General features: G+C 49.3%; 1 protein-coding gene across 3 annotated transcripts in view; it reads left to right on the forward strand.

The window, feature by feature from the left end:
- Positions 1-24,064, forward strand: part of KANK3 (KN motif and ankyrin repeat domains 3) — a 37,172-nt gene that overhangs the window by 421 nt on the left and 12,687 nt on the right. Inside the window, exons 1-6 of one of the 3 annotated variants that reach the window (XM_079960484.1) lie at positions 12,446-12,485; positions 13,218-13,301; positions 15,426-17,231; positions 18,701-18,800; positions 20,797-21,057; positions 22,928-23,018. In XM_079960484.1, coding sequence (XP_079816610.1) covers positions 12,461-12,485; positions 13,218-13,301; positions 15,426-17,231; positions 18,701-18,800; positions 20,797-21,057; positions 22,928-23,018 — 2,367 coding nt within the window. In that variant the 5' untranslated portion in view covers positions 12,446-12,460. Of the gene's footprint in view, positions 1-12,445; positions 12,486-12,564; positions 12,590-13,217; positions 13,302-15,425; positions 17,232-18,700; positions 18,801-20,796; positions 21,058-22,927; positions 23,019-24,064 lie in introns of those variants that run through there. The other 2 variants (XM_079960486.1, XM_079960485.1) reach the window with 2 other exon arrangements.

The raw sequence follows: 24,064 nt of genomic DNA on the forward strand, positions 1-24,064 counted from the left end.
GGGTCTCCTCTGAGCAAGGATGAGCTCGGTGGAACTTGGAACTTTTTGGAGACGGGGCTGCATTAGGATCTGGCTGTGAGCCTCCGTAAGCGCATTGAACGTCGAGGGTTTTGATTCTGGGTATAGAACAGTGCTGGGTAGATGAAACTCTGTCCACACTTACTTTGGGAGTAAGCTCATCTGTAGTGAATGGATTCCTCGCAACGCAGGAATCTCACATCCTGAGACTTGATTCTCAGCGTCTATGACTGGACTGCCGTCTTAAATTAGTAGGACTCTGAGGTGGGATTCTGGTGCTACCACCAATCACCCTGGTATTTTTGCAAGTGGAGTTTTAGAATCACCACTCCAACCACCTTTTCACTTCTGAGTTGAAGAGAGGTTTTTGGACTCAAGTTATTGTGGGAACAGGACCAAACCAGGATAGCTGCGTTGAGTGGCTGGAGTCTCGGAAGAGCACCTGATGGTTAGCCCAACATTTCTGGGGGTCAGACTAGATGACCATTGGGGGTCCCTTCCAACTCCATGATTCTATTAATATTCAGCCAGCTGTGAACTCAGGTAAAAGAGTCAAGCTGTGGGTCACACGGGAGTGTGTGAGAGAGCTTTAAATTATTCCGTTTTTCCTTCTTTCTCTCTGGCACCAGATGGTTTAATTGCCTTGGCAGCTTTTCACGCTGGTTCCTGACTGCTCACTAGAAGAGGAAGCCGGTTTCCTGTCTGCCTTGGACCCCAAGGCTGATAAATCAAGAGTTTTACCGCTCAGGGGAAAGTGTTGCAGGGAGCCAGGACAACTTGTCCAAAGATAAAAGCTGAGATTGTCATCTCTGGGTGGGAGCTGGGAGGGGTGTCAATTTCTCACATTGTCTCTTTTTAAAAAAGAAATTTATTTATTTGGGTTTTAAATTTTTACAGAGATATACCCAACATAAAAAACAAACAAACAAATTTCCAATGAATCTCCTGGACTTCCATCCAGGTCCTATTGTTAATCATTTCCTCCTGCATCTTTTATGATGGTGCAAATCTTTTACATCTCCACTGTGTCCAGAATTCACTCTTAAATGACAAGTGCTATTCCAATCCTATAATGATTTTAACTGTTTACAATGGTCTTTAAGGTAAGTTATAAATTTTCCCCATTCCTTGTTAAAATTTTGGTCATCCTTCTTGATTTCTGATTCTTTCAGTCATTTTAGCCATTTCAGCATAGTCCATCGACTTCATTCGCCATTCTTCTCTAGTGGGAACTTTATCTTCTTTCCATCTCTGGGCCAATAACATCCTCACAGCCGTGGTCGCATACATAAATAGTATTTTCTGCTCCCTTGGCATTTCGGCACCTAGAATTCCTAAAAGGAAGGCTTCAGGTTTCATAACAAAGGTTGTTTTTTAAAAAAAATGTCCAACTCATTATATATCATTTCTCCAAATCCTCTTACTATTTTACAATTCCACCACATATGATAAAAGGTGCCTTCTTTTTCCTTACATTTCCAGCATACATTTGAGCATGTTTTATGCATTTTTGCTAATTTGCTAGGAGTTAAATACAGTGGACACTCGGGTTGTGAACATGATCGGTGCAGGATACACGTTCACAACCCACGGTGTTTGCAACCTGTGTCTGCGCACTCGCAGGTTGCAATTCGGCACTTCTGAGCATGCGCAAAGTGCGATTTAGCGCTTCTGCACATGCGTGACAACCGAAACCCGGAAGTAACCCGTTCCGGTACTTCTGGGTTTCGGCGGTCCGCAACCTGAAAAAAATTAAACCTGAAGTGTCTGTAACCCGAGGTATGACTGTACCACCAGTACATCATTTTCATAAAATTTTCTTTCAACGTATAACTTCCTCACATTCTCTGTGATGCTTCCCACGTTAGAACGCATTGGCGTCAGACCTTCCGATGACAATTGTGCAGAGATAAAGCAGTTTAATATTTAGAAATGACGGTAATCGTGGGATGGTAGCGTTGGAAGGGACCCCAGGTGTCATCCAGTCCACCCCCTACAATGCAGGAGTCACATCTACAAAAAATCCCCGACAGACAGCTTCTCAACCTCTGTTTAGAATTGTCCAGTGAAGGAGATCTCACCACCTTCCAATGGAGTCTGTTCCATTTTCAAACAGCTCCTCCTCTCAGCAGGGAGATTTTAACATCTTATCATTCCTGAATAGCTGTGTGATGTAGCAGCAAAAAAGGCTAAGGCTATTCTAGGCTACCTAAAACGAGTGCACAGATCAAGGTGTGGTCAGACCACACCTGGAGTCCTGTGTCCAGTTCTGGGTGCCACAATTTAAGAAGGATATTGGCAAGTTGGAAGTTGTGCGAAGGAGGGTGAACAAGATGATCGAAAGGTCTGGAAACGCAGCCTTATGAGGAATGGTTGAAGGAGCTGGGTATGTTTAGCCTGGAGAAGAGGAGACTGAGAGGAGATGGGGGGTTGTGGGTCTGAGCCCTAGTAAAGGTAAAGGGAAAGGGACCCCTGACCATTAGGTCCAGTCGTGGCCGACTCTGGGGTTGTGGCCCTCATCTCGCTTTATTCATAGAATCATAGAATCATAGAGTTGGAAGAGACCACAAGGGCCATCGAGTCCAACCCCCTGCCAAGCAGGAAACACCATCAGAGCACTCCTGACATATGGTTGTCAAGCCTCTGCTTAAAGACCTCCAAAGAAGGAGACTCCACCACACTCCTTGGCAGCAAATTCCACTGTCAAACAGCTCTTACTGTCAGGAAGTTCTTCCTAATGTTTAGGTGGAATCTTCTTTCTTGTAGTTTGGAGCCATTGCTCCGTGTCCGCTTCTCTGGAGCAGCAGAAAACAACCTTTCTCCCTCCTCTATGTGACATCCTTTTATATATTTGAACATGGCTATCATATCACCCCTTAACCTCCTCTTCTCCAGGCTAAACATGCCCAGCTCCCTTAGCCGTTCCTCATAAGGCATCATTTCCAGGCCTTTGACCATTTTGGTTGCCCTCCTCTGGACACGTTCCAGTTTGTCAGTGACCTTCTTGAACTGTGGTGCCCAGAACTGGACACAGTACTCCAGGTGAGGTCTGACCAGAGCAGAAGACAGTGGCACTATTACTTCCCTTGATCTAGATGCTGTACTCCTATTGATGCAGCCCAGAATTGCATTGGCTTTTTTAGCTGCCGCGTCACACTGTTGGCTCATGTCAAGTTTGTGGTCAACCAAGACTCCTAGATCCTTTTCACATGTACTGCTCTCAAGCCAGGTGTCACCCATCTTGTATTTGTGCCTCTCATTTTTTTTGCCCAAGTGCAATACTTTACATTTCTCCCTGTTAAAATTCATCTTGTTTGTTTTGGCCCAGTTCTCTAATCTGTCAAGGTCGTTTTGAAGTGTGATCCTGTCCTCTGGGGTGTTAGCCACCCCTCCCAGTTTGGTGTCATCTGCAAATTTGATCAGGATGCCCTTGAGTCCATCATCCAAGTGGTTGATAAAGATGTTGAATAAGACCGGGCCCAAGACAGAACCCTGTGGCACCCCACTAGTCACTCTTCTCCAGGATGAAGAGGAACCATTGATGAGCACCCTTTGGGTTCGGTCAGTCAGCCAGTTACAAATCCACTGAGTGGTAGCATAGTCAAGTCCACATTTTTATTGGTCAAGGGAGCTGGCATACAGCTTCCGGGCCATGTGGCCAGCATGACTAAGCTGCTTCTGGCGAACCAGAGCAGCGCACGGAAACGCCGTTTACCTTCCCGCTGGAGTGGTACCTATTTATCTACTTGCACTTTGACGTGCTTTCGAACTGCTAGGTTGGCAGGAGCAGGGACCGAGCAACGGGAGCTCACCCCATCGCGGGGATTCGAACCGCCGACCTTCTGATCGGCAAGTCCTAGGCTCAGTGGTTTAACCCACAGCGCCACCCACGTCTGAGCCTTACCTTGGATAAAAGATTCCTGCAATGCAGGGGGTTGGCTAGTCACTAGAAGACCCTTAGGGTCCCTTTCAACTCTACAAGTCTATGATTCTATGAAAAGCTGAGGTGAAGGACATCTCTGGAGTGAGCTTCCTTTGCAGCTTCTAATGAGCACAATTGGTGAATTTTATTATTTCAGTAGCAGACCAGTTCCAGCCCACATACAATATCAAGGAAGTCATAAAACACAATAGGGATACATTTGAATTTGCAATTTTGCTTTGCAAAAGCTCCCAATTTGTTGTAAGACAACACTTTTAGTATAAATAAAGCTGTGGGTTAAACCACAGAGCCTAGGGCTTGCCGATCAGAAGATCGGTGGTTCGAATCCCCGCGACAGGGTGAGCTCCCGTTTCTCGGTCCCTGCTCCTGCCAACCTAGCAGTTCGAAAGCACGTCAAAGTGCAAGTAGATAAATAGGTACCACTCCAGCGGGAAGGTAAACAGCGTTTCCGTGCGCTGCTCTGGTTCGCCAGAAGCAGCTTAGTCATGCTGGCCACATGGCCCGGAAGCTGTATGCCAGCTCCCTTGACCAATAAAAATGTGGACTTGACTATGCTACCACTCAGTGGATTTGTAACTGGCTGACTGACCGAACCGAAAGGGTGCTCATCAATGGTTCCTCTTCATCCTGGAGAAGAGTGACTAGTGGGGTGCCACAGGGTTCTGTCTTGGGCCCGGTCTTATTCAACATCTTTATCAACCACTTGGATGATGGACTCAAGGGCATCCTGATCAAATTTGCAGATGACACCAAACTGGGAAGGGGTGGTTAACACCCCAGAGGACAGGATCACACTTTGCAATTTGCAATTTTGCTTTGCAGAAGCTCCCAATTTGTTGTAAGACAACACTTAACAATTTTAGTATAAATAAAGCTGTGGGTTAAACCACAGAGCCTAGGGCTTGCCGATCAGAAGATCGGTGGTTCGAATCCCCGCGACAGGGTGAGCTCCCGTTTCTCGGTCCCTGCTCCTGCCAACCTAGCAGTTCGAAAGCACGTCAAAGTGCAAGTAGATAAATAGGTACTGCTCCGGCGGGAAGGTAAACGGCGTTTCCGTGCGCTGCTCTGGTTCGCCAGAAGGGGCTTAGTCCTGCTGGCCACATGACCCGGAAGCTGTACGCCGGCTCCCTCGGCCAATAAAGTGAGATGAGCGCTGCAACCCCAGAGTCGGTCACGACTGGACCTAATGGTCAGGGGTCCCTTTACCTTTACCTTTATTTTATTTAAAGCCGTTTACCAAAAACAACAACAACACCCCATTAAACTTATCAATTAAAGACAGTTAAAAACTGGTGTCTTAAAAAAAATTCAAAACTAATTAAAACCAACCATAAGCTAGAAGTTTGTAAGGCATGGAACTTCTGTGCGTCAGGGCAGATTTGCCTAAACAAACAAAAATGTTTTCAGCAGACCCCGGAAAGTGTGCAACAATGGCATGTGTACTCTGATGTCAGAGAACTGTAGAATTGCAGAGTTAGATCTCCGAGAGTCATCTAAGTGCAACCCGTGCAATGCAGGAATCTCAAATGATGAATCCATGGCCCATCTCAACTGGCAGGGAATTCCGAGGTGTAGCTGCTGCCACGCTAAAACTCAGAGTTTCAATCCTCCCTGGCCATTGGCCATGCTGGCTGGGGCTGTTGTGAGATGTAGTTTAGCAAGGACCTAGACCAGGGGTCAGCAAACTTTTTCAGCAGGGGGCCGGTCCACTGTCACTCAAACCTTGTGGGGGGCCGGCTATATATAAAGGTAAAGGTACCCCTGCCCGTACGGGCCAGTCTTGACAGACTCTGGGGTTGTGCGCCCATCTCACTTAAGAGGCCAGGGGCCAGCGCTGTCCGGAGACACTTCCGGGTCACGTGGCCAGCATGACATCGCTGCTCTGGCGAGCCAGAGCCGCACACGGAAACGCCGTTTACCTTCCCGCTGGTAAGCGGTCCCTATTTATCTACTTGCACCGGAGGTGCTTTCGAACTGCTAGGTTGGCAGGCGCTGGGACCGAGCAGCGGGAGCGCACCCCGCCGCAGGGATTCGAACCGCCGACCTTTCGATCGGCAAGCCCTAGGCGCTGAGGCTTTAACCCACAGCGCCACCTGCGTCCCTCGTTAAGATTTTACAAAGTCATAAATACAAAAATACATAATAAAGAAAAAAGAAAAAAGAAAAAAAGAAAAACAAAAATACAAAATACAGAAAACGAGAAAAATAGAGAAAAAGAAGAAGTTAAAAACAAGTCCATTTTTTATAACTTTAAACTCATTAGCTAGTTTCTTTGACCTCCTCGCACCTCCCCTTTTTGTATTCCCATTTACATAATCAAATCAGCAAATCCTTACCCTCTTTCACTCATTTTTTTTTTTTTTTTGGGTGGTGGTGGGGGAATGAACGAATTCCTATGCCCCACAAATATCCCAGAGATGCATTTTAAATAAAAGCACACATTCTGCTCATGTAAAAACACGCTGATTCCTGGACCGTCCATGGGCCGGATTTAGAAGGCGGTTGGTCCGAATCTGGCCCCCGTGCCTTAGTTTGCCTACCCATCACCTGGAGGGTCTAAGGCTCCCCCCTCCACACACCTGCACTGCACCCTTAAAGGTGGGAAGACAGGGACCTGCAAAATGGGGGGAAAAGCAAATATATGTGGCAGCGTTCTGCTCGCATCCGTGCTTTTCAGTAAGGATTACGAGCTTGGCCCAGCCTGTGGTTAGTCTGTTTGCTCTCCAGGAAGCCTGTGATGTCGCCCGGCCGCTGATCTTGGCAGTCGTGCCGAGCAAGACAATGGTTTTCTTCCCACAACGGATGGAGGCCCTCTGTAATTTCCCTTCTCTTACGGAAGCTGGGATTCTTCCCACCCCTGTCCCACTTCCTTTCATGGGATTTATTTTCCATGTCCCCCACTCCTCCTCCCTCTTCTGGGAAGCCCATCCTGGCTGCGGGGTTTCACGGCAGCCGCGCTCCTTATTTCCCCCCGTTTGTTTTTATTCCTGACATTTTAGACCCCATCAGTTTTCTCCAAGCAGCCCAATACAGTGGTTGTTGTTGTTTAGTCATTTAGTCGTGTCCGACTCTTCATGACCCCATGGACCAGAGCACGCCAGGCACTCCTGTCTTCCACTGCCTCCCGCAGTTTGGTCAAACTCATGTTTGTAGCTTCGAGAACACTGTCCAACCATCTTGTCCTCTGTCGTCCCCTTCTCTTTGTGCCCTCCATCTTTCCCAACATCAGGGTCTTTTCCAGGGAGTCTTCTCTTCTCATGAGGTGGCCAAAGTATTGGAGCCTCAGCTTCAGGATCTGTCCTTCCAGTGAGCACTCAGGGCTGATTTCCTTAAGAATGGACAGGTTTGATCTTCTTGCAGTCCATGGGACCCTCAAGAGTCTCCTCCAGCACCAGAATTCAAAAGCATCCATTCTTCGGCAATCAGCCTTCTTGATGGTCCAGCTCTCACTTCCATACATCACTACTGGGAAAACCAGAGCTTTAACTATACGGACCTTTGTTGGCAAGGTGATGTCTCTGCTTTTAAAGACGCTGTCTAGGTTTGCCATCGCCTTTCTCCCAAGGAGCAGGCGTCTTTTAATTTCATGACTGCTGTCACCATCTGCAGTGATCAGTGATCAATACAGTGGTACCTGGGGTTAAGTACTTAATTCGTTCCAGAGGTCCGTACTTAACCTGAAACTGTTCTTAACCTGAAGCACCACTTTAGCTGCTGCCGCGCCGCCGGAGCCCGATTTCTGTTCTCATCCTAAAGCAAAGTTCTTAACCTGAAGCACTATTTCTGGGTTAGCAGAGTCTGTAACCTGAAGCGTATGTAACCCAAGGTACCACTGTATTGTACATGATTTTTCCACCTCTTTGTTTAATTCCCACAAAAACCCTGTGACGTATCTTTAGGCAGAGAGGCAGCGACTAGCCCCTAAGGTCACACCTGGTCTGTCCCAGTAACAACAACAACAACAACAACAACAACAACAACAACAACAACTTATTTATACCCCGCTGCGTTTCCTCAGCAACTCTGGGCGGCTCCCAACAGAATATTAAAAACATGATAAAACATCCAACATTAAAAACATCCCTAAACAGGGTTGCCTTCAGATGCCTTTTAAAAGTCAGATAGTTGTTTATTTCCTTGACATCTGATGGGAGGGTGTTCCACAGGGCGGGTGCCACTACCGAGAAGGCCCTCTGCCTGGTTCTCTGTAACTTCTCTTCTCACAGCGAGGGAACCGCCACCAGGCCCTCGGAGCTGGACCTCAGCGTCTGGGCAGAACGATGGGGGTGGAGACGCTCCTTCAGGTCTACAGGGCCATTTAGGGCTTTAAAGGTCAGCACCAACACTTTGAATTGTGCTCGGAATTGTGTGCAGTCGGTCACTCTAACCACTATGCCACTCTGGTTCGGACAAGCAAAACAGTTTCAAAACTGGTGCAAGACATGAGCTGCTCCCTGGAGATACAAGCTTCCATAGGAAATGGCGTACTTGTGCTGGAAACATGAACTGGGTTGCAAAAGGGCAATGGGTGAATATATCTGTCTGCTTAAGATCCTAAAGTTATAGCCCCATGATCTCCTGTAGCTGGCCAACCAATCTGACAATCTTCATTCCCCGCCCCCCTCTCCACAACATACACACTGCCATACTTTGTTGTTGTTTTTTAAGAATATTTACTAAGATTTTACAAGATCATACATACAAAAATACATAATAAAACAGAAAAAGAGAAAAAAATACAAAATACAAAAAATAAACAAAAGAAAGTTAAAAGAAATCCACTTTTTTTTGTAACCTTAAACTCATTAGCTTGTTTCTTTGACCTCCTCACACCTCCCGTTTTTGTATTCCCATTAATATAATCAAATCAGCAAATCCTTACCCTCTTTCAATTATCTTAACTCTATATCTTAACATATTAAAACTCTATGTTTTCACCCATTATCAATTCACTTTTGCATACTCTTTTTAACTTTGTTGCTAATACCACTTATTTTCAATCCAACATCCACACTGCCATACTTTGGATGATACCCCAAGCCACTTCAAAGCCTGTGATCTGTATCCAGTGATGCTCAGTGAAATCTATTGCTTTGTGTGGGGCTCTCTGGGCGACGTGGGACCTGGACCCGGCTTGTGTTTTCATTGGCCCACGAGTTATCTAGAAAGTAACCCGCTTTTGACCTGATAAACTGGGTCTGCCTCTTGGCTGGCTTCTTCCCACCCATTTCTTTTGGCTCACAGCACTGGGGACAGTTATTTTCCCACCCGCACTGTTTTTTTGGAGGGGGAGAGGTCCTGCTCCATCTGGGCTCAATGCTTGCAGCGCCGACAGACAATGAGATCACTTCCTGGCCCAGATCCAGTCCCAGAATCTGCTCCCTGCGACTTCCGGTCATTCCCAGAGAGCTCTGCCACTTTGAATGCTTCCCAGGGTCTCCGTGTTTCTAAAACCATTTTGAACTGACAACCCAACTCAATGATGTTGTTGTTTTTATACCCCCCAGATGGGCGGGGTATAAATAATAAATTATTATTATTATTATTATTATTATTATTATTATTATTACAATAGGGAGAATTCCAAAACCAGTACAATGCCAAATGAGCCGTTTTGCCCAATTCGGGGCATGCCGGTGATGTTGTGGGGCAGGAGTTTAGAATCATAGAATTGTTGGAAGGGGTTCCATCTAGTCCAGGGGTAGGCAACCTAAGGCCCAGGGGCCGGATCCGGCCCAATCGCCTTCTCAATCTGGCCCGCGGACGGTCCGGGAATCAGCGTGTTTTTTACATGAGCAGAATGTGTGCTTTTATTTAAAATGCATCTCTGGGTTATTGTGGGGCATAGGAATTCGTTCATATTTTTCCCCCAAAATATAATCTGGCCCCCCACAAGGTCTGAGGGACGGTGGACTGGCCCCCTGCTGAAAGCTCTTCCTAATGTTGAGTTGGAAACTCCTGTCTTGTAACTTGGACCCACCAGTTTAGGAAGAAGAGTCCACCACCTTCTGAAGAAGACCATTCCACTGTTGAACAGCTCTTAACATCAGAAAGCTCTTCCTAATGTTGAGTTGGAAACTCCTGTCTTGTAACTTGGACCCACCAGTTTAGGTCCTGCCCTCTGGAGCACCAGAAAACGGTCTTGTTCCACCATGGTGGCAGATCATAGTTGTGGCTGGTGGCCCTCGATAGCCCCCATGAATCTGTCTAATCCTCTTAGACAGAGGTACCTCTCTGGCGGGAAGGTAAACGGAGTTTCCATGCGCTGCTCTGGTTCGCCAGAAGTGGCTTAGTCATGCTGGCCACATGACCCGGAAGATGTACGCCGGCTCCCTTGGCCAATAAATCGAGATGAGCGCCGCAACCCCAGAGTCGGTCACAACTGGACCTAATGGTCAGGGATCCCTTTACCTTTACCTTTAGGCCGGTCGGTGTCACTGCCTCCTGTTCCACCCGCGTAGGAATTTAATTGACAGGTTAATTAATGAAAGCATCTGGCCCTCAAAATGCCGCCGAACCCAGAGGCTAGGGGTACCAGAAAGCAGATAAGGCTCCATTTCCCTGTAAATAAGGTCAGCAGGGCACAAGGTATACAGCTAAAAATGGCTGGGTCAAAATACCTGCCAGTGGCTATTGTCACATAAATGGGGAGGGGGCCGTGTGACTTTTCCTCTTGGGATACTGCCATTCCCATTTGCCTTCAATGGAACTTGCGCACCCTCCGACATTTCTCCGATGAAAATAGGGACATCCTTTTGCACATCAGAAAGCTTCTCCCACGCACATCAACACATCAACATCGGTCACCTTGAACAAATTGCAACTTTTCCGCCATGGGCAACACCTTCCGCAGATAAATGGAATGAAATAAAAATGGTAACTGCAAGCTGCCTTGAGTCCCTGTCATGGAAAAAAAGGTGGGGCGGTAATATTATTATTATGGAAACTCTGAGAATGATCAGGGACATAGGTAAAGGTAAAGGGACCCCTGACCATTAGGTCCAGTTGTGGCCGACTCTGGGGTTGCGGCGCTCATCTCGCTTTATTGGCCGAGGGAGCCGGCGTACAGCTTCCGGGTCCTGTGGCTAGCATGACTAAGCCGCTTCTGGCGAGCCAGAGCAGCGCACGGAAATGCCGTTTACCTTCCCGCCGGAGTGGTACCTATTTATCTACTTGCACTTTGAGGTGCTTTCGAACTGCTAGGTTGACAGGAGCTGGGACCGAGCAATGGGAGCTCACCCCATTGTGGGGATTCAAACTGCCGACCTTCTGATCGGCAAGTCCTGGGCTCTGTGGTTTAACCCACAGCGCCACCTGTGTACCAAATCCTATTGAACTCAGTAGGACTTAGTTCTGAGTAAAAATGCATAGGATTGCGGTGTGAGGCTGTCCTGTCTTGACCCAGTTACCTGGGAGTCAGCTTCATTGAAAACAGTGGGACTTACTTCTGAGTAGACACTGTAAGGCTCCATTTACAATAAAGGAATAAACACTCCATGCATTTCCTGAGAAACAGAAGCACTGCGATGAAATAATTTAAGGTGGATGGGTGACTTTTCCCTTTAGAATTATAGGAAGGTCTTCATATGACAGCTTCACCATTCCCTTCATTTGGTCAGGGATTTTATCTTCAGGATAAACAGGGCTCCATTTTCGCCCCTACACAGACAAGCGCCAACTTTCAATTGTTCTCCAAGACGCAGAGGGAAAGGTAAATTCAGGGACATTCAGGGATCATATCAGAATCTGTGATGGCTCTTGTAGTTCCAGGACTGTCCCGGGAATATCGGGACACTTGGAGAATATCAGCTTAGGCAGAAAGGTATCTCCCCCGAAGGAAGTTCTCCAGCTGAGAGATGGGTCTCTGTCCTGTCCCTCTTAGTATTTTCCTTTTGCTGTTTCCCCTGGTCTGGGGATTTTGAATAGGCCTCATTCCTGGCTTTTCGGGGGAAGAGGCAGGCGGTGCTGTTTTCGAAGGGCCCTTCATCTCCACAAGAGAAGCTAATTTTAGAACGTGTGATTGATTGATGCTGCCCAGAAGCAGCAGCCAGCGTCTGAAAGCGCTCCAAAGTGGCAGGAAATGGTCCCAGAGACCGCTTTGGAGAATGCCATCTCCTTTTTGTGCTGGCGTCCCAAACACGTCCGCTGTCCTGATTCATGCAAGCATGCAAGGCGTACTTTAAACACATACACACACGTATAAATTCCCGTCTGTGTTCTCTGCACTAAACTAAAAACACTCCACCCTTTGGCCACATGAAAATAGCTGGACACTGATTTGCTTCTCAGACGCTTGCGGAAAAAAGCAACAACAAACTGAACATCTGCAGCCGTTTGGGATGAGCCAGCAATTCAGCCAAGGCAAAAGCTGCAGAGCTGGACTTGCGGGTGTTACTGGGGGGTTTGCTGTCGAGAAAACCCGCACGGTCCTGGGGCAGGAATGAAGCTGCGCTAGGACGCGAGCCAATGCAGAGATGCTGCCAGAGGAGGGAAGGAAGAATGTGTGCTGATCCCAAGCAGGCAAGTCCTAACAAGGAGGGATTTTTCAATTTATCCGCCTGGAGGCCTGGAAGACGCGTGCTTCTAAATCCCAGGTGGCTCTCTTGTCGCTTCTCTCCCGGGGTGCAGGTAGTCTGCACGTGCTCAGAGGCTTGTTGTCGCTCGGGGACAGCTGCAGTGGGGGAAGTCCTGACCCTGTGACTTTGCCGTATTTGTTGAGAGCAAAACAAGGGATTCAGAACTGCTGCTGGCGAAAGCAGTTGGAAGTGGGAAGGGAGACCTCTGGGTGCTGGAGATGAGTTTATAAACTAGGTGGTGCATCCTCTGTGATTCTGCACAATGTGTGTGTGTTGGGTGGGTCGGGGGGGGGAAACATGAGAATGTTTTATTGGGCTCTGGATTCAGTTTCTTGAACATTTCAGCTGTCAAAAAAAAAAAAGTAAGCTTCTAGCCCTCCTTGTTGCAGAGTTATTGGGATCTCAGAAGTCAACAGGGGCTGCCAAGGGCTCATTACCTGTTTTAAGACATATTGTGGTGGGGCAAGCCTAAGAAGTAAACCCCACCAATTCAATGGGGCTTACTTGCAGGTAAGGGTGCACGACATTCCCGGCCATGCAGGGGAACCCAACGCTTGTGTACTCCAATAACTCCCACAGCGTTTGGTGGTGCATCTTTATGCGGCTGCTGCACAGATGTGCACAGAAAAATAATATATGAATCTTAACTCCCAATTGTTACTCCTCCCCAACTTTTCTAGGTTCCCATTGCCTTCTCAGAAACTTTGGGAGGACCCAGCAGAAGAAAATGGCCCAGCCTGCACACCTGAATCAAAATCTCCCAGGTAATGAGAAATTTGCACTTTATTTCACTCTGCTTGTGTTGAGGACCTTGGGTCTCATGCCATGCAAGGCATTCCCAGAGCAGATCCTCTGAAACAAATGGTTCTAAGTTCGTCGTGGCCTTTAACTACAATGGGTCTACTCTTGAGTGGAATTTAGTGGGACATAGCTGCCTTCTGCCAAATCATACCATTAATCCATCTAGCTCAGTATAACATCTAGATTCTAGAGTGACGGCATCTCTGTGGGGGTTTGGAACAGATCTTTCCCTAGCCCAGCCTGGATTTCCTGATGGTGGAGCCTGGGGTCTTTTGCACGTAAATCATGGTTAGAATCTCAGTCTGTGCTGGTCCCGTGGGCTAACTGAGAGGCGAGGTCCAAGTCCAGTCTTAGGTCGAAGGTGCAGTATGGAGGCAGTCCGTAAAAGTTGAAGCTGGGTGCAGGGCAGGTAGCCGGGTGAGGTCAGGTGCTCCGACATTATAGCAGGACAGGGTTCAGGCAGGAACTAACAACCAATGAAGTTGCTCCCGCAACTTGGGACTGAGGCTGGCTGGCTTTTAGCGGCCCCGATCCTCAGGTGACTCGCCTCTCCTGGCCTGGAGACGAGCCCTCCTCCTGCGGGAACTTAGTTCCCTCTGCCTCTCTGCCCTGAGCCTCTGCATCCCAGGAGAGCCTGGAGGGTTCCCGGACCCAGAGGCCACCTCAGCTTCCTCTGATGGGGCTGAGAGTGGAGCACCTGCAGGCAATGGGTCCTCCATCACCTCAGGAGCCAGAGCAGACTCAGCTGGTGCCTGCACCTGAGGACCCAGCACAGGTGAGGACCCTTCAGGCTCAAGCCCCAGCCCCGGCTCAGCTGGTTCTGGAGGTGGGGGATCCTGTGCAGACTGGGATTCCTCAGGTTCAGCATCCGAATCCGAATCCCAGGCCATCACACAATCTCATAAAATCACGGAGTTCGAAGGGACCCTTAGGATCATCCAGCTCAGGGGTCAGCAAGGTTTACCTCGCCTGGGCTGGTTCACTCCTGTGGAGATTGCTCTGTGCAGACACAATTTCTGGTGTCGCGGAAGCGAGTCCCTGCTCCGTGCTGCACCAGTTTAGCACAGCGCGCAGGGACTCGCTGAGCGAGTGGCTCGGTTTAAACCAGGCATAGGCAAACATCCCTGACCACTGGTCCTGTTAGCTAGGGATGATGGGAATTGTAGTCCCAAACATCTGGAGGGCCGGGGTTTGCCTATGCCTGGTTTAAACGACCCCCGTGGGCCGCTTGTGGCCCATGGGCTGCAGGTTGCTGACCCCTGATCTAGCCCAACCCACTGAAATGCAGGAAAATGCAGCTGCATTGATCAAACCTGCAACCTTGGCATTGCCAGCACCACATTCTCACTTTGGAAAAGGACGATTCTGTGATTCCAGGATTCTATATATCTGTCTCTGCATCCAAGAGGAGGAAGCCTCTTTGGGACACAATGGGGTGGAAGACTTTGTCCCTTCTCTGTGTGTGTTTGTGTGTAAGACTCCATCCCCGGCCAGAGGAAGGAAGCCTGTACATGAAACTTCAGGAACCTACAATTTCCCCTCTATGGCAAATTGGTATAGAAAAAAATTGGGGTTGGCATTTACAGCCCAATTCTCCTTCAAGGCACTCCTAAGTGTCCCACTAAGTCAGGGGTTGTAGGGATGTGGGTGGCGCTATGGTCTAAACCACAGAGCCTAGGGCTTGCTGATTGGAAGGTTGGTGGTTCGAATCCCCACTACGGGGTGAACTCCCATCGCTCTGTCCCAGCTCCTGCCAACCTAGCAGTTCGAAAGCAGGCCAGTGCAAGTAGATAAATAGGTACCACTCCAGCGAGAAGGTAAACGGCGTTTCCATACGCTGCTCTGGTTCGCCAGAAGTGGCTTAGTCAAGCACTGAGCAACACGCACTCAAAGTGAACAAACAACAAATTGATTTGCGACTGGCCAAGCCCCTCCCCCTGTGGCAGCCATCTTGTTCTGGCGCCCACAATATGTTTAGGAAATTCCAAATGGGCACACGGACCCGGAAAGGTTGGGTTGCGCTGAAGAGTTCATACTGTCTTGACGGCTCTTCTTTTGATACATGTTTGTGTCCATCTTGCTTTCAGATCTTGGGGGACCTTTCTTGTACCGTGACCAGGAGGAGCAGGAGGGTGGAGACAAGGCGTCCTACTCGCTGGAGACCCCCTACGGCTTCCTGCTGGATCTCGACTTTCTCAAGTACGTCGACGATATCGAGAAAGGCCAAAGCTTCCGGAAGCTTCTGCCACAGCGCAAGTCTAAGGGGGCCAAGCAGACCCCAAACTCTTCCCGGGGCCAAACCAGCAGCTGGACTTCAACGGAGTCTCTTTCGTTGACCACCAGCGCGGATCGGAAACCAGCCTTCTCCCCACGCCACAGGCTGTGGGGTAGTTCCTCCGACATCAAGGAGCCCGTGAGCAAACAGGCCTCGCTCCCCGCGTCTCCATCTCCCATCATCCACCTCCTTCCTCCTCCTCCTCCCAAATCGCTGACGAGGAACACACGCGTGGAAGAAACCTTGCAGGAGACGAGCAAGCGGTTGGAAGAACAGCAGCTGGGTCTGCGGGCAGGGGGACCCTCTGCAGCCATCAGGGGGCCTGGTAGCCCCCCCAGGATTGTGTCTCCTCAAGATCACTCTCTGACGGGGGAAAGCCTTGCAGGCTCCGTCAAGTTAAGCCCCTCCAATTCAGGAAGGAGCACGCCAGCCACAGCCATCGGTCCTGCCCACCTCCAGCACGTCCGTGAGCAGATGGCCACAGCTCTCAGGCAGCTGAAGGAGATGGAGGAGCAAGTGAAGACTATCCCCATTCTAGAAAAGGAGGTTTGCAGGTTGAAGGAGGAGAAGGAGCAGCTGTTGGCCGGGCTCTGGGAGAAGCTGGAGATGGACGGAGGCGAGACTTGTGTCTTCAACTTCCCTCCCAAGTCTCCTAATGCAGGGGCTCCCGACATGGGCAAGGAAGGCTCTCGGGTCAGTGCCGAGGTTGAAAACGACGGTGAGCCTTCGAAAGCGAGGACAAGTAAAATCACCGAGTTGAAGAGACTGACGGAGAAACTGTCTGGTTCGGAAAGAGCCAGGAAAATGAGCAGAGGAGCAGCTCTCGCTTCCAAAACTGGAGAGCCCACGTGCCGGTCTGTTGGCGTCGGAGAGGAGGTGGACATGAATGAGGTAGTCTTCTACTACCGGTGCCAGAAGCCGAGCCGAGAGGTGGCGGCCGGCCGAGAAGCTGACACCAAGGACGCAGAGGTGTGGGTCATGGAGTCCTTACTCGGGGTTTCGTCGGAGGCCGAGAAGGAAATCCAGCTGCTTCAGCAGACGGTCCAACATCAACGAGAGGTCATCTCCATGCTGGAGAGACACCTGCAGGAGGCCAGCGATGAGCTCGAGGAGCTGAGGGTGGAAGTTTGCTCAAGGTTGCCAAAGCGTTTGACCAGCAAGGAGACAATGGCCCGGCCGTTGACAGTGGAGACCAGCATGGAAGCTGCTCCAGCCATGCGGTGTCAAGCTGTGGGCACCCACATCGAAATGGCAGACAAAGCTGTCCAGTGCTGTCCGCAAGTGACCAGTGTCAGAGTTGGCTGCAGCCCGCAATCTCCAGATGTTGCCCCTGTGCAATGTGGGGGGAAAGCTGCCCAGATTGTTCCGGAGGCGGAAAGCAAAGCCCTGAGGGAGGACGGCAGATCCGCTCCAGGAGAGCCAGACCGCTGTACGGCTACAGACGCGTCTGTACCGGAAGATGCAAAACTCGGAAAGCTGCTGGAATGTGGAGTTACTGAAGCATCCCTGCAAACAGAGAGTTTGGGTGTGGATCTGGACTTGCTCCCTCAGTCCGTGACGAGAAACCAGGAGGATGTGTGTGTGCAACCGGATTCTGGAAAAAACCCCACAGGCGCTGGTGAGCCTCCTTCGGTCAAAGCCCGAGTCTATTGGCAACCTGCCCGAAATCTGAATGTTCCCATTTCCACTGCTTTTGCATCCAGGCATACCTGGAGCTTGGTATGGGTTTTATTTATTTATTTCGGACCTCTGAGGATGTGCAAAGTGTGCTTCCCTCCACACTGGGAGACCGCAGCTGGAGATCTGGAGATTTGAGTGGGGGGGGGGGAGGTTTCCCTGTGTTTTCCAGTAAAGGATCCATTCCGCACCACTCATGCACTTCAATGTGCTTCAGGGCGGTTCAGTTAATTCTAGTGCATTTCGTCCCTGCCTGGGAAGAACAGCTAGAGGGAAGAGGGGTGTGTTTGTTGTTTAGAAATTATCGTATTTTTTTCTCTATAAGACTCACTTTTTCCCTCCTAAAAAGTAAGGGGAAATGTGTGTGCGAATGGAGCGAATGCAGGCTGCGCAGCTATCCCAGAAGCCAGAACAGCAAGAGGGATCGCTGCGCAGTGAGAGCAGCAATCCCTCTTGCTGTTCTGGCTTCTGAGATTCAGAATATTTTTTTTCTTGTTTTCCTCCTCCAAAAACTGGGTGCGTCTTGTGGTCTGGTGCGTCTTATAGAGTGAAAAATACGGTATTTCTTGCAACTGTTGAGTGGATTTCTGTTTAACTTTTATATGTTATTATTATTTTATACTATTCTAATAATTGTTGAATGTTACTTTTTTGATGTAGGTTGCTTATTTTAAAGTTTTGTTTTATTGTCGCATTTTTGTAGTGCATTAGATTGTTTTGAGAGGTACATTTTTTTGGTTCTTCAACTTGTAAACCGCCTTGAGTATTGTAAGATAGAAAGACAGTACAGGGGTGCATCGCAAGACGAAATTAATCCATTCCGCGAGTCTCTTCGTCTAGCGGTTTTTTCGTCTTGCAAAGCAAGCCCATTGACGGCTTAGCGGATTAGCGCTATTAGCACTATTAGCGGCTTTTAGCGGCTTATCGGCTTATCGGATAAGCAGATAAGCGGCTTAGCGGCTTAGAAAAGGGGGGGGGGGAGGAAAAAAAACCTGCAGGAACTCGCAAGACATTTTCGTCTTGCGAAGCAAGCCCATAGGAAATTCGTTTTGCGAAGCACCTCCAAAACGGAAAACCCTTTCGCCTAGCGGGTTTTCCGTCTTGCGAGGCGTTCGTCTTGCGGGGCACCACTGTGTATAAATTTAAAATGATGATGATGTTGATGATGAGGGAGCCTTAAGTATATCCTCGTGGGCAGATCTTTTACCAGGAAGACTTGAGCCATACAATAACTGTGGAAGAATCCTCAAGGTTCTCCCACTGGGCCCATGGCTAGATTTCACCCTGCAGCTTAAAAACCACAATGGGGTCTAGATAGGTACAGCCCCCCCCCCACCGCCAGCTGCTCAAAATGGCAGAGCTTCTGCAAGTGCCTAAAGAACGTTCCTTCTTCTGCTTCTTCCCCCCCAGGAGCCCTCAAATCCATCATGAAGAAGCGAGGTAGCCCTGCCAAGACGGAGGCAAGTTGTGGGAGGAAAAGCCTCCAGTTCGTGGGCTTTCTGAATGGCGAGTACGAGTCTTTTTTGCTTCATCTCTTTCCGGGGGGGGGGGGGGGGATGTCAGGGGAGACCCAGGTGTCTTTGATGCTGAAGTTTCAACTATTTGGAGCTTGGAGAGGTGGCTGTGGGATTATAGCAGAGGTGGGGAATCTATAGCCCTGTTGTTGTTGTTTAGTCGTTTAGTCGTGTCCGACTCTTCGTGACCCCATGGACCAGAGAACGCCAGGCACTCCTGTCCTCCACTGCCCCCCGCAGCTTGGTCAGACTCATGCTGGTAACCTCGAAAACACTATCCAACCATCTCGTCCTCTGTCGCCCCCTTCTCCTTGTGCCCTCCATCTTTCCCAACATCAGGGTCTTCTCCAGGGAGTCTTCTCTTCTCATGAGGTGGCCAAAGTACTGGAGCCTCAGCTTCACAATCTGTCCTTCCAGTGAGCACTCAGGGCTGATTTCCTTCAGAATGGAGAGGTTTGATCTTCTTGCAGTCCATGGGACTCTCAAGAGTCTCCTCCAGCACCAGAATTCAAAAGCATCCATTCTTCGGCGATCAGCCTTCTTTATGGTCCAGCTCTCACTTCCATACATCACTACTGGGAAATATAGCCCTACAGATGTTATTTAGTTAGGTAAAGGTAAAGGGACTCCTGACCCTTAAGTCGAGTCGCGGACAACTCTGGGGTTGCGGCGCTCATCTCGCTTTACTGGCCAAGGGAGCCGGCATACAGCTTCCGGGTCATGTGGCCAGCATGACTAAGTCACTTCTGGCGAACCAGAGCAGCGCACGGAAATGTTGTTTACCTTCCTGCCAGAGAGATACCTATTTATCTACTTGCACTTTGAGGTGCTTTCGAACTGCAAGGTTGGCAGGAGCAGGGACTGAGCAACGGGAGCTCACCCAGTCGTGGGGATTCGAACCTCCGACCTTCTGATCGGTAAGCCCAAGTGGTTTAGACCACAGCACCACCCGCGTTTTAACACTGCTTGATGGTGGTGGTGGTGGTTTTAAAAAAGCCTCAAAGTGGTTCACAAAGAGACTGGGTGAATCCTCAACCTGTTCCAGAATAATAATAATAATAATAATAATAATAATAATAATAATAATAATAATAAAATTCTACCCCGCCCATTTAACTGGGCTTCCCCAGCCACTCAGGTTGGCTCCCAACAGAATATTTAAAACATGATAAAACATCAAACCTTAAAAACCTCTCTCAACTTCCCAGTGATACCCAACAAGTCAAAACCCTAAGTCTCCGTCATTAGAAACAACATGCTTCAGAAACCATATCTGAATTAAAAGCCACAAACTACATAATGTAGACTGAACACTGTCATAGTGCAAAACCACAGCCATCAGACACTCAGGGCCGATGTGTTCCTTCTATGATGATTGCTTCTTAAGGGTCAGTCCTTAAGACTCAGACACCACAGTGCCTTCAAATACCCATATTGGCATTCGCCATTTGATTTTACCATTAAAAAACACAAATTGAGGAGGGTTGCTTTGCAAATGTCACCTGCTTTCTTTAACCAGCGCTTTGTATTAAGGGGTGTGGGAATTTTTGCCTGGTTTTTTTGTGTGCCACGGGTATATCTGAGCATCGCCATCTTTTATTCTGTGAAATGGGGTTTTTTTTTTGTGTGTGGTGCTCATGACATATTTTCAAATGTGCCCACAGGCCAGGGCAGTACCTAGGGGGTGGTAAGGTGGGCAAGCCGGGGGGGGGAGGCAAAATCGGCTTTACAATATGCCCATAAATATGTCTATAAATAAAAATATCAATTATTGCCTCATATGAAAAGGTTTTAAGTAGAGGGTGAATTGAATGGGTGAAGGGGGTTGGTTTGGGGGAGAGGCAGAAAGAAGAGCTAATTTGTCCATGGCTAAGGGGCGCTGTAGGGATGATTGTGGGGTCCGGAGGGGTCAGGAGTACCTGGCTATGTCCTTGCCTACAAGTTGCATCCCTCAAGACCCCCGTTTTGATCCCCCACAATCTGTCCTGGCAGGTACGAGAGCACCTCGAGTGAGGAGGAGGAAGAGGAGGAGGAATGGTCTCCAAGGAAGGGCTCCCCGCTTGGCTTCGGCAGTGACACTCCCAGCACCACTGACGACGACGACAACTTGCCTTCCCGTGTGGACAGCAGCGGCAGCGATTCAGAGACTCCCGTTTCGGGGGCCGCCCAGGAGGAGGCAAGGCTGAGCCACGATCTGGAGGAAGCCAAAGATTCAAACATCTCGGGAGAGACTCCCCCGGAAGTGAAGGAGAAGTAAGTTCTAAAATCCAGGACACAACAGCTCCACTTGATACCGATCTGTTTCGGGGCCTCAGTTAAAAGTGCTGGTTATGCCCCACAAATCCCTACAAGGTGATCGGAAATACCTTATTCACTTTTCCAATTTCTAGCTATTAATATTTTGCTGCCATATATAAGAATATTCTCTTTTTTTTCTTTCCCTCATGCCTCTTTTAATCCCCTCTCATTCACGCTATCAGGGGCAGATGGGGGTCTTGTGTATATTCTCAATGATGGGTCTTCAATTTTTCCGCCCTGTGTGGGGGGAACCACCCGCACCAGCCAAAATCTGGCACTGATCCTTCAACAAATGCTCTTGACCATGTTTTATTCTCCCTTAATCCAGGGACGCCCCTGTTAGAATTCCTGCTCCGTGATTGCAGTCATGGGATTGTTGTCTTTCACATGACGGTGTATGTTTTCATTCCACAGAGTGGGAAGTGACGGAGACAGGATGTTTGTGTTACTGTGTTCTGTGAAGTGAGACTATTGTCCTTTGTTCTTGTCAGGGAACTGCCATCGGAGCCAGAGGAGGAGGGAGGGCTCCAGAGGGATGCCGGAGAGGGTCCCTCGAGGGAGAGAGGCAGCCCATCTGCTGGGGAAGGAAATCAGCGTAACACCAGTGGAGAAGGGGGGCAGATGGGGGAATTGGCGAGGTGGCTCCATGACTCCTCGCCGGAGACCAGCAGGGAGAGCACGGGTCCTCTGCTGCCCACACCCTCCCTGCGCAGAAGGCTTCCGTGCAGGGAGAGTAGGCGGAGACTAGGTGTCAAAGAGCTTCTTTGCTGGAAGAAACGCCCACTGACGGATTCTGCCAGCGATTGAGACAGCCACGGATGGGTGGCTGTCCGGACAGAAAGGGTTCACTCAGGCAACCCAGCCAGGTGTGGCGCCGATTTACGCACAAGCAACCCCTAGAACCATTACAGTTCTTTTACTCTTTGCTGTCTGATGCTAGAGAGAGAAGGAGCCATGTTGCAGTGCTCCGTGTGTGTTTATATGTGAATAAAGTAAAGGTAAAGGGACCCCTGACCATTAGGTCCAGTCATGGCTGACTCTGGGGTTGCGGCGCTCATCTCGCTTTATTGGCCGAGGGAGCCAGCATACAGCTTCCGGGTCATGTGGCCAGCATGACTAAGCTGCTTCTGGCGAACCAGAGCAGTGCACGGAAACGCCGTTTACCTTCCCACCAGAACGGTACCTATTTATCTCCTTGCACTTTGACGTGCTTTCGAACTGCTAGGTTGACAGGAGCAGGTACTGAGCAACGGGAGCTCACCCCGTCGCAGGGATTCGAGTCGCCAACCTTCTGATCGGCAAGTCCTAGGCTCTGTGGTTTAACCCACAGCGCCACCTGCGTCCTGTAAATAAAGTAGATTAGCCAAAATGCTGAGTCTCTGAGGTCTGTTACGCGAATGGTGCAGACTCTGCGTATCCCTAAGTGTACCTGTGTCGGTTGGCATCGGTCACTGTGGTGTTCGGGCTGAAGAAAGCTTTTGAAGCTCCTGAACGATTGACCAGGAGGGAGAGAACATGCCAGTCGGGCATGTGTCTCTGCCAGAGTCCTACTCACGTGTAGGCTGAACTCCTGACATCCCTATGCTTCGAATATTCCTATAGGAGAGCTACTTCGATCGCGTAGGGGATTATAAAACATGACTGTTGTGAGAAGACTCCCTCGGAAGGTTTTCAACCTCCCTTGAAGGTTTTCAAAGCAGATGATGAGTGGTCATCTGTCATGGATGCTTCAGCTGAGATTCCTGCATCGCAGGGGGTTGCGCTGGATGACCTCTGGGGGTCCCTTCCAACTTGATGAAAGCTCAAAAGCTGTTTCCTTTGACAGGTTTGAGCTGAGTCCCCGGCTGAGAGACGCTTGTCTCCTGGTGAGGAGCCACCTGGCCAGAGATGTTGCCGCCCCGAAGAGCAAAGAGGTGGTGAGTTGGGGCAGATTGACCACTCGGAGGGAGCATCAACGTTAACATATTAATATTATTATTATTATTATTTGCATTAAATAACACAATCACCCTCCAAAGGTGGTGTACGGAGCTTCGTAAGGCTTCCATAAGCTAGTGTGGTGTAGTAATCGGAGTGTGGGGGCTAGGAACCGAGTCTGAATCCTCACTCCGCCATTAAGCTCACTGGGTAACTCCTTGGGTGCCATTTGCGGCATCTTTCCACCGACCTCACAGGGTCGTTGCGAGGATAAAATGGTGAGCGGACAAGCTAGGTATGTCACCTTACGCCCCTGAGAGGAAAGGTGGAATGATTTGTTTATTGTCATTTTAATTAGTTTTAAAGGTAAAGGGACCCCTGTCCATTAGGTCCAGTCGTGGACGAATCTGGGGTTGCGGCGTTCATCTCACTTTATTGGCCAAGGGAACCGGCGTACAGCTTCCGGGTCATGTGGCCAGCATGACTAAACTGCTTCTGGCGAACCAGAGCAGCCACAGAAACCTTCCTGCCAGAGCAGTACCTATTTATATACTTGCACCGGTGTGCTTTCGAACAGCTAGGTTGGCAGGAGCAGGGACAGAGCAACGGGAGCTCACCCCGTCATTGCGGGGATTCGAACCGCCGACCTTCTGATCGGCAAGTCCTAGGCTCTGTGGTTTAACCCACAGCGCCACCCACGTCCCATAATTAGGTTTATACAGCAACAATTAAATTCTGGGTTATATCCAATAGTGCCTGTCAGCTGACTGTGGAATAAGAACTGGCTGTCTCTTACCTCTGCATCAAAGTTCCCCCCTTCCCCAAAAAATGCACCACTAAAACCTGCTCCAAAGGGTTATGTGGCTGGGGAAACCCAGCCAGATGGGCAGGGTAATAATAATAATAATGATAATACTGTTATTGAAAGGGAGGGCCTTTTCCACTTGTATTTTTCAAAGGATCGGGGCCACTTATAGCGGTGCACACTTCCAGAAACCCACACAAGTGTCCAGCCAAGATGGGGGTCCAGATCCCTGCTCAAATG

Source organism: Podarcis cretensis, assembly GCF_951804945.1.
Source record: "Podarcis cretensis genome assembly, chromosome: 18".
Taxonomy (NCBI): domain Eukaryota; kingdom Metazoa; phylum Chordata; class Lepidosauria; order Squamata; family Lacertidae; genus Podarcis; species Podarcis cretensis.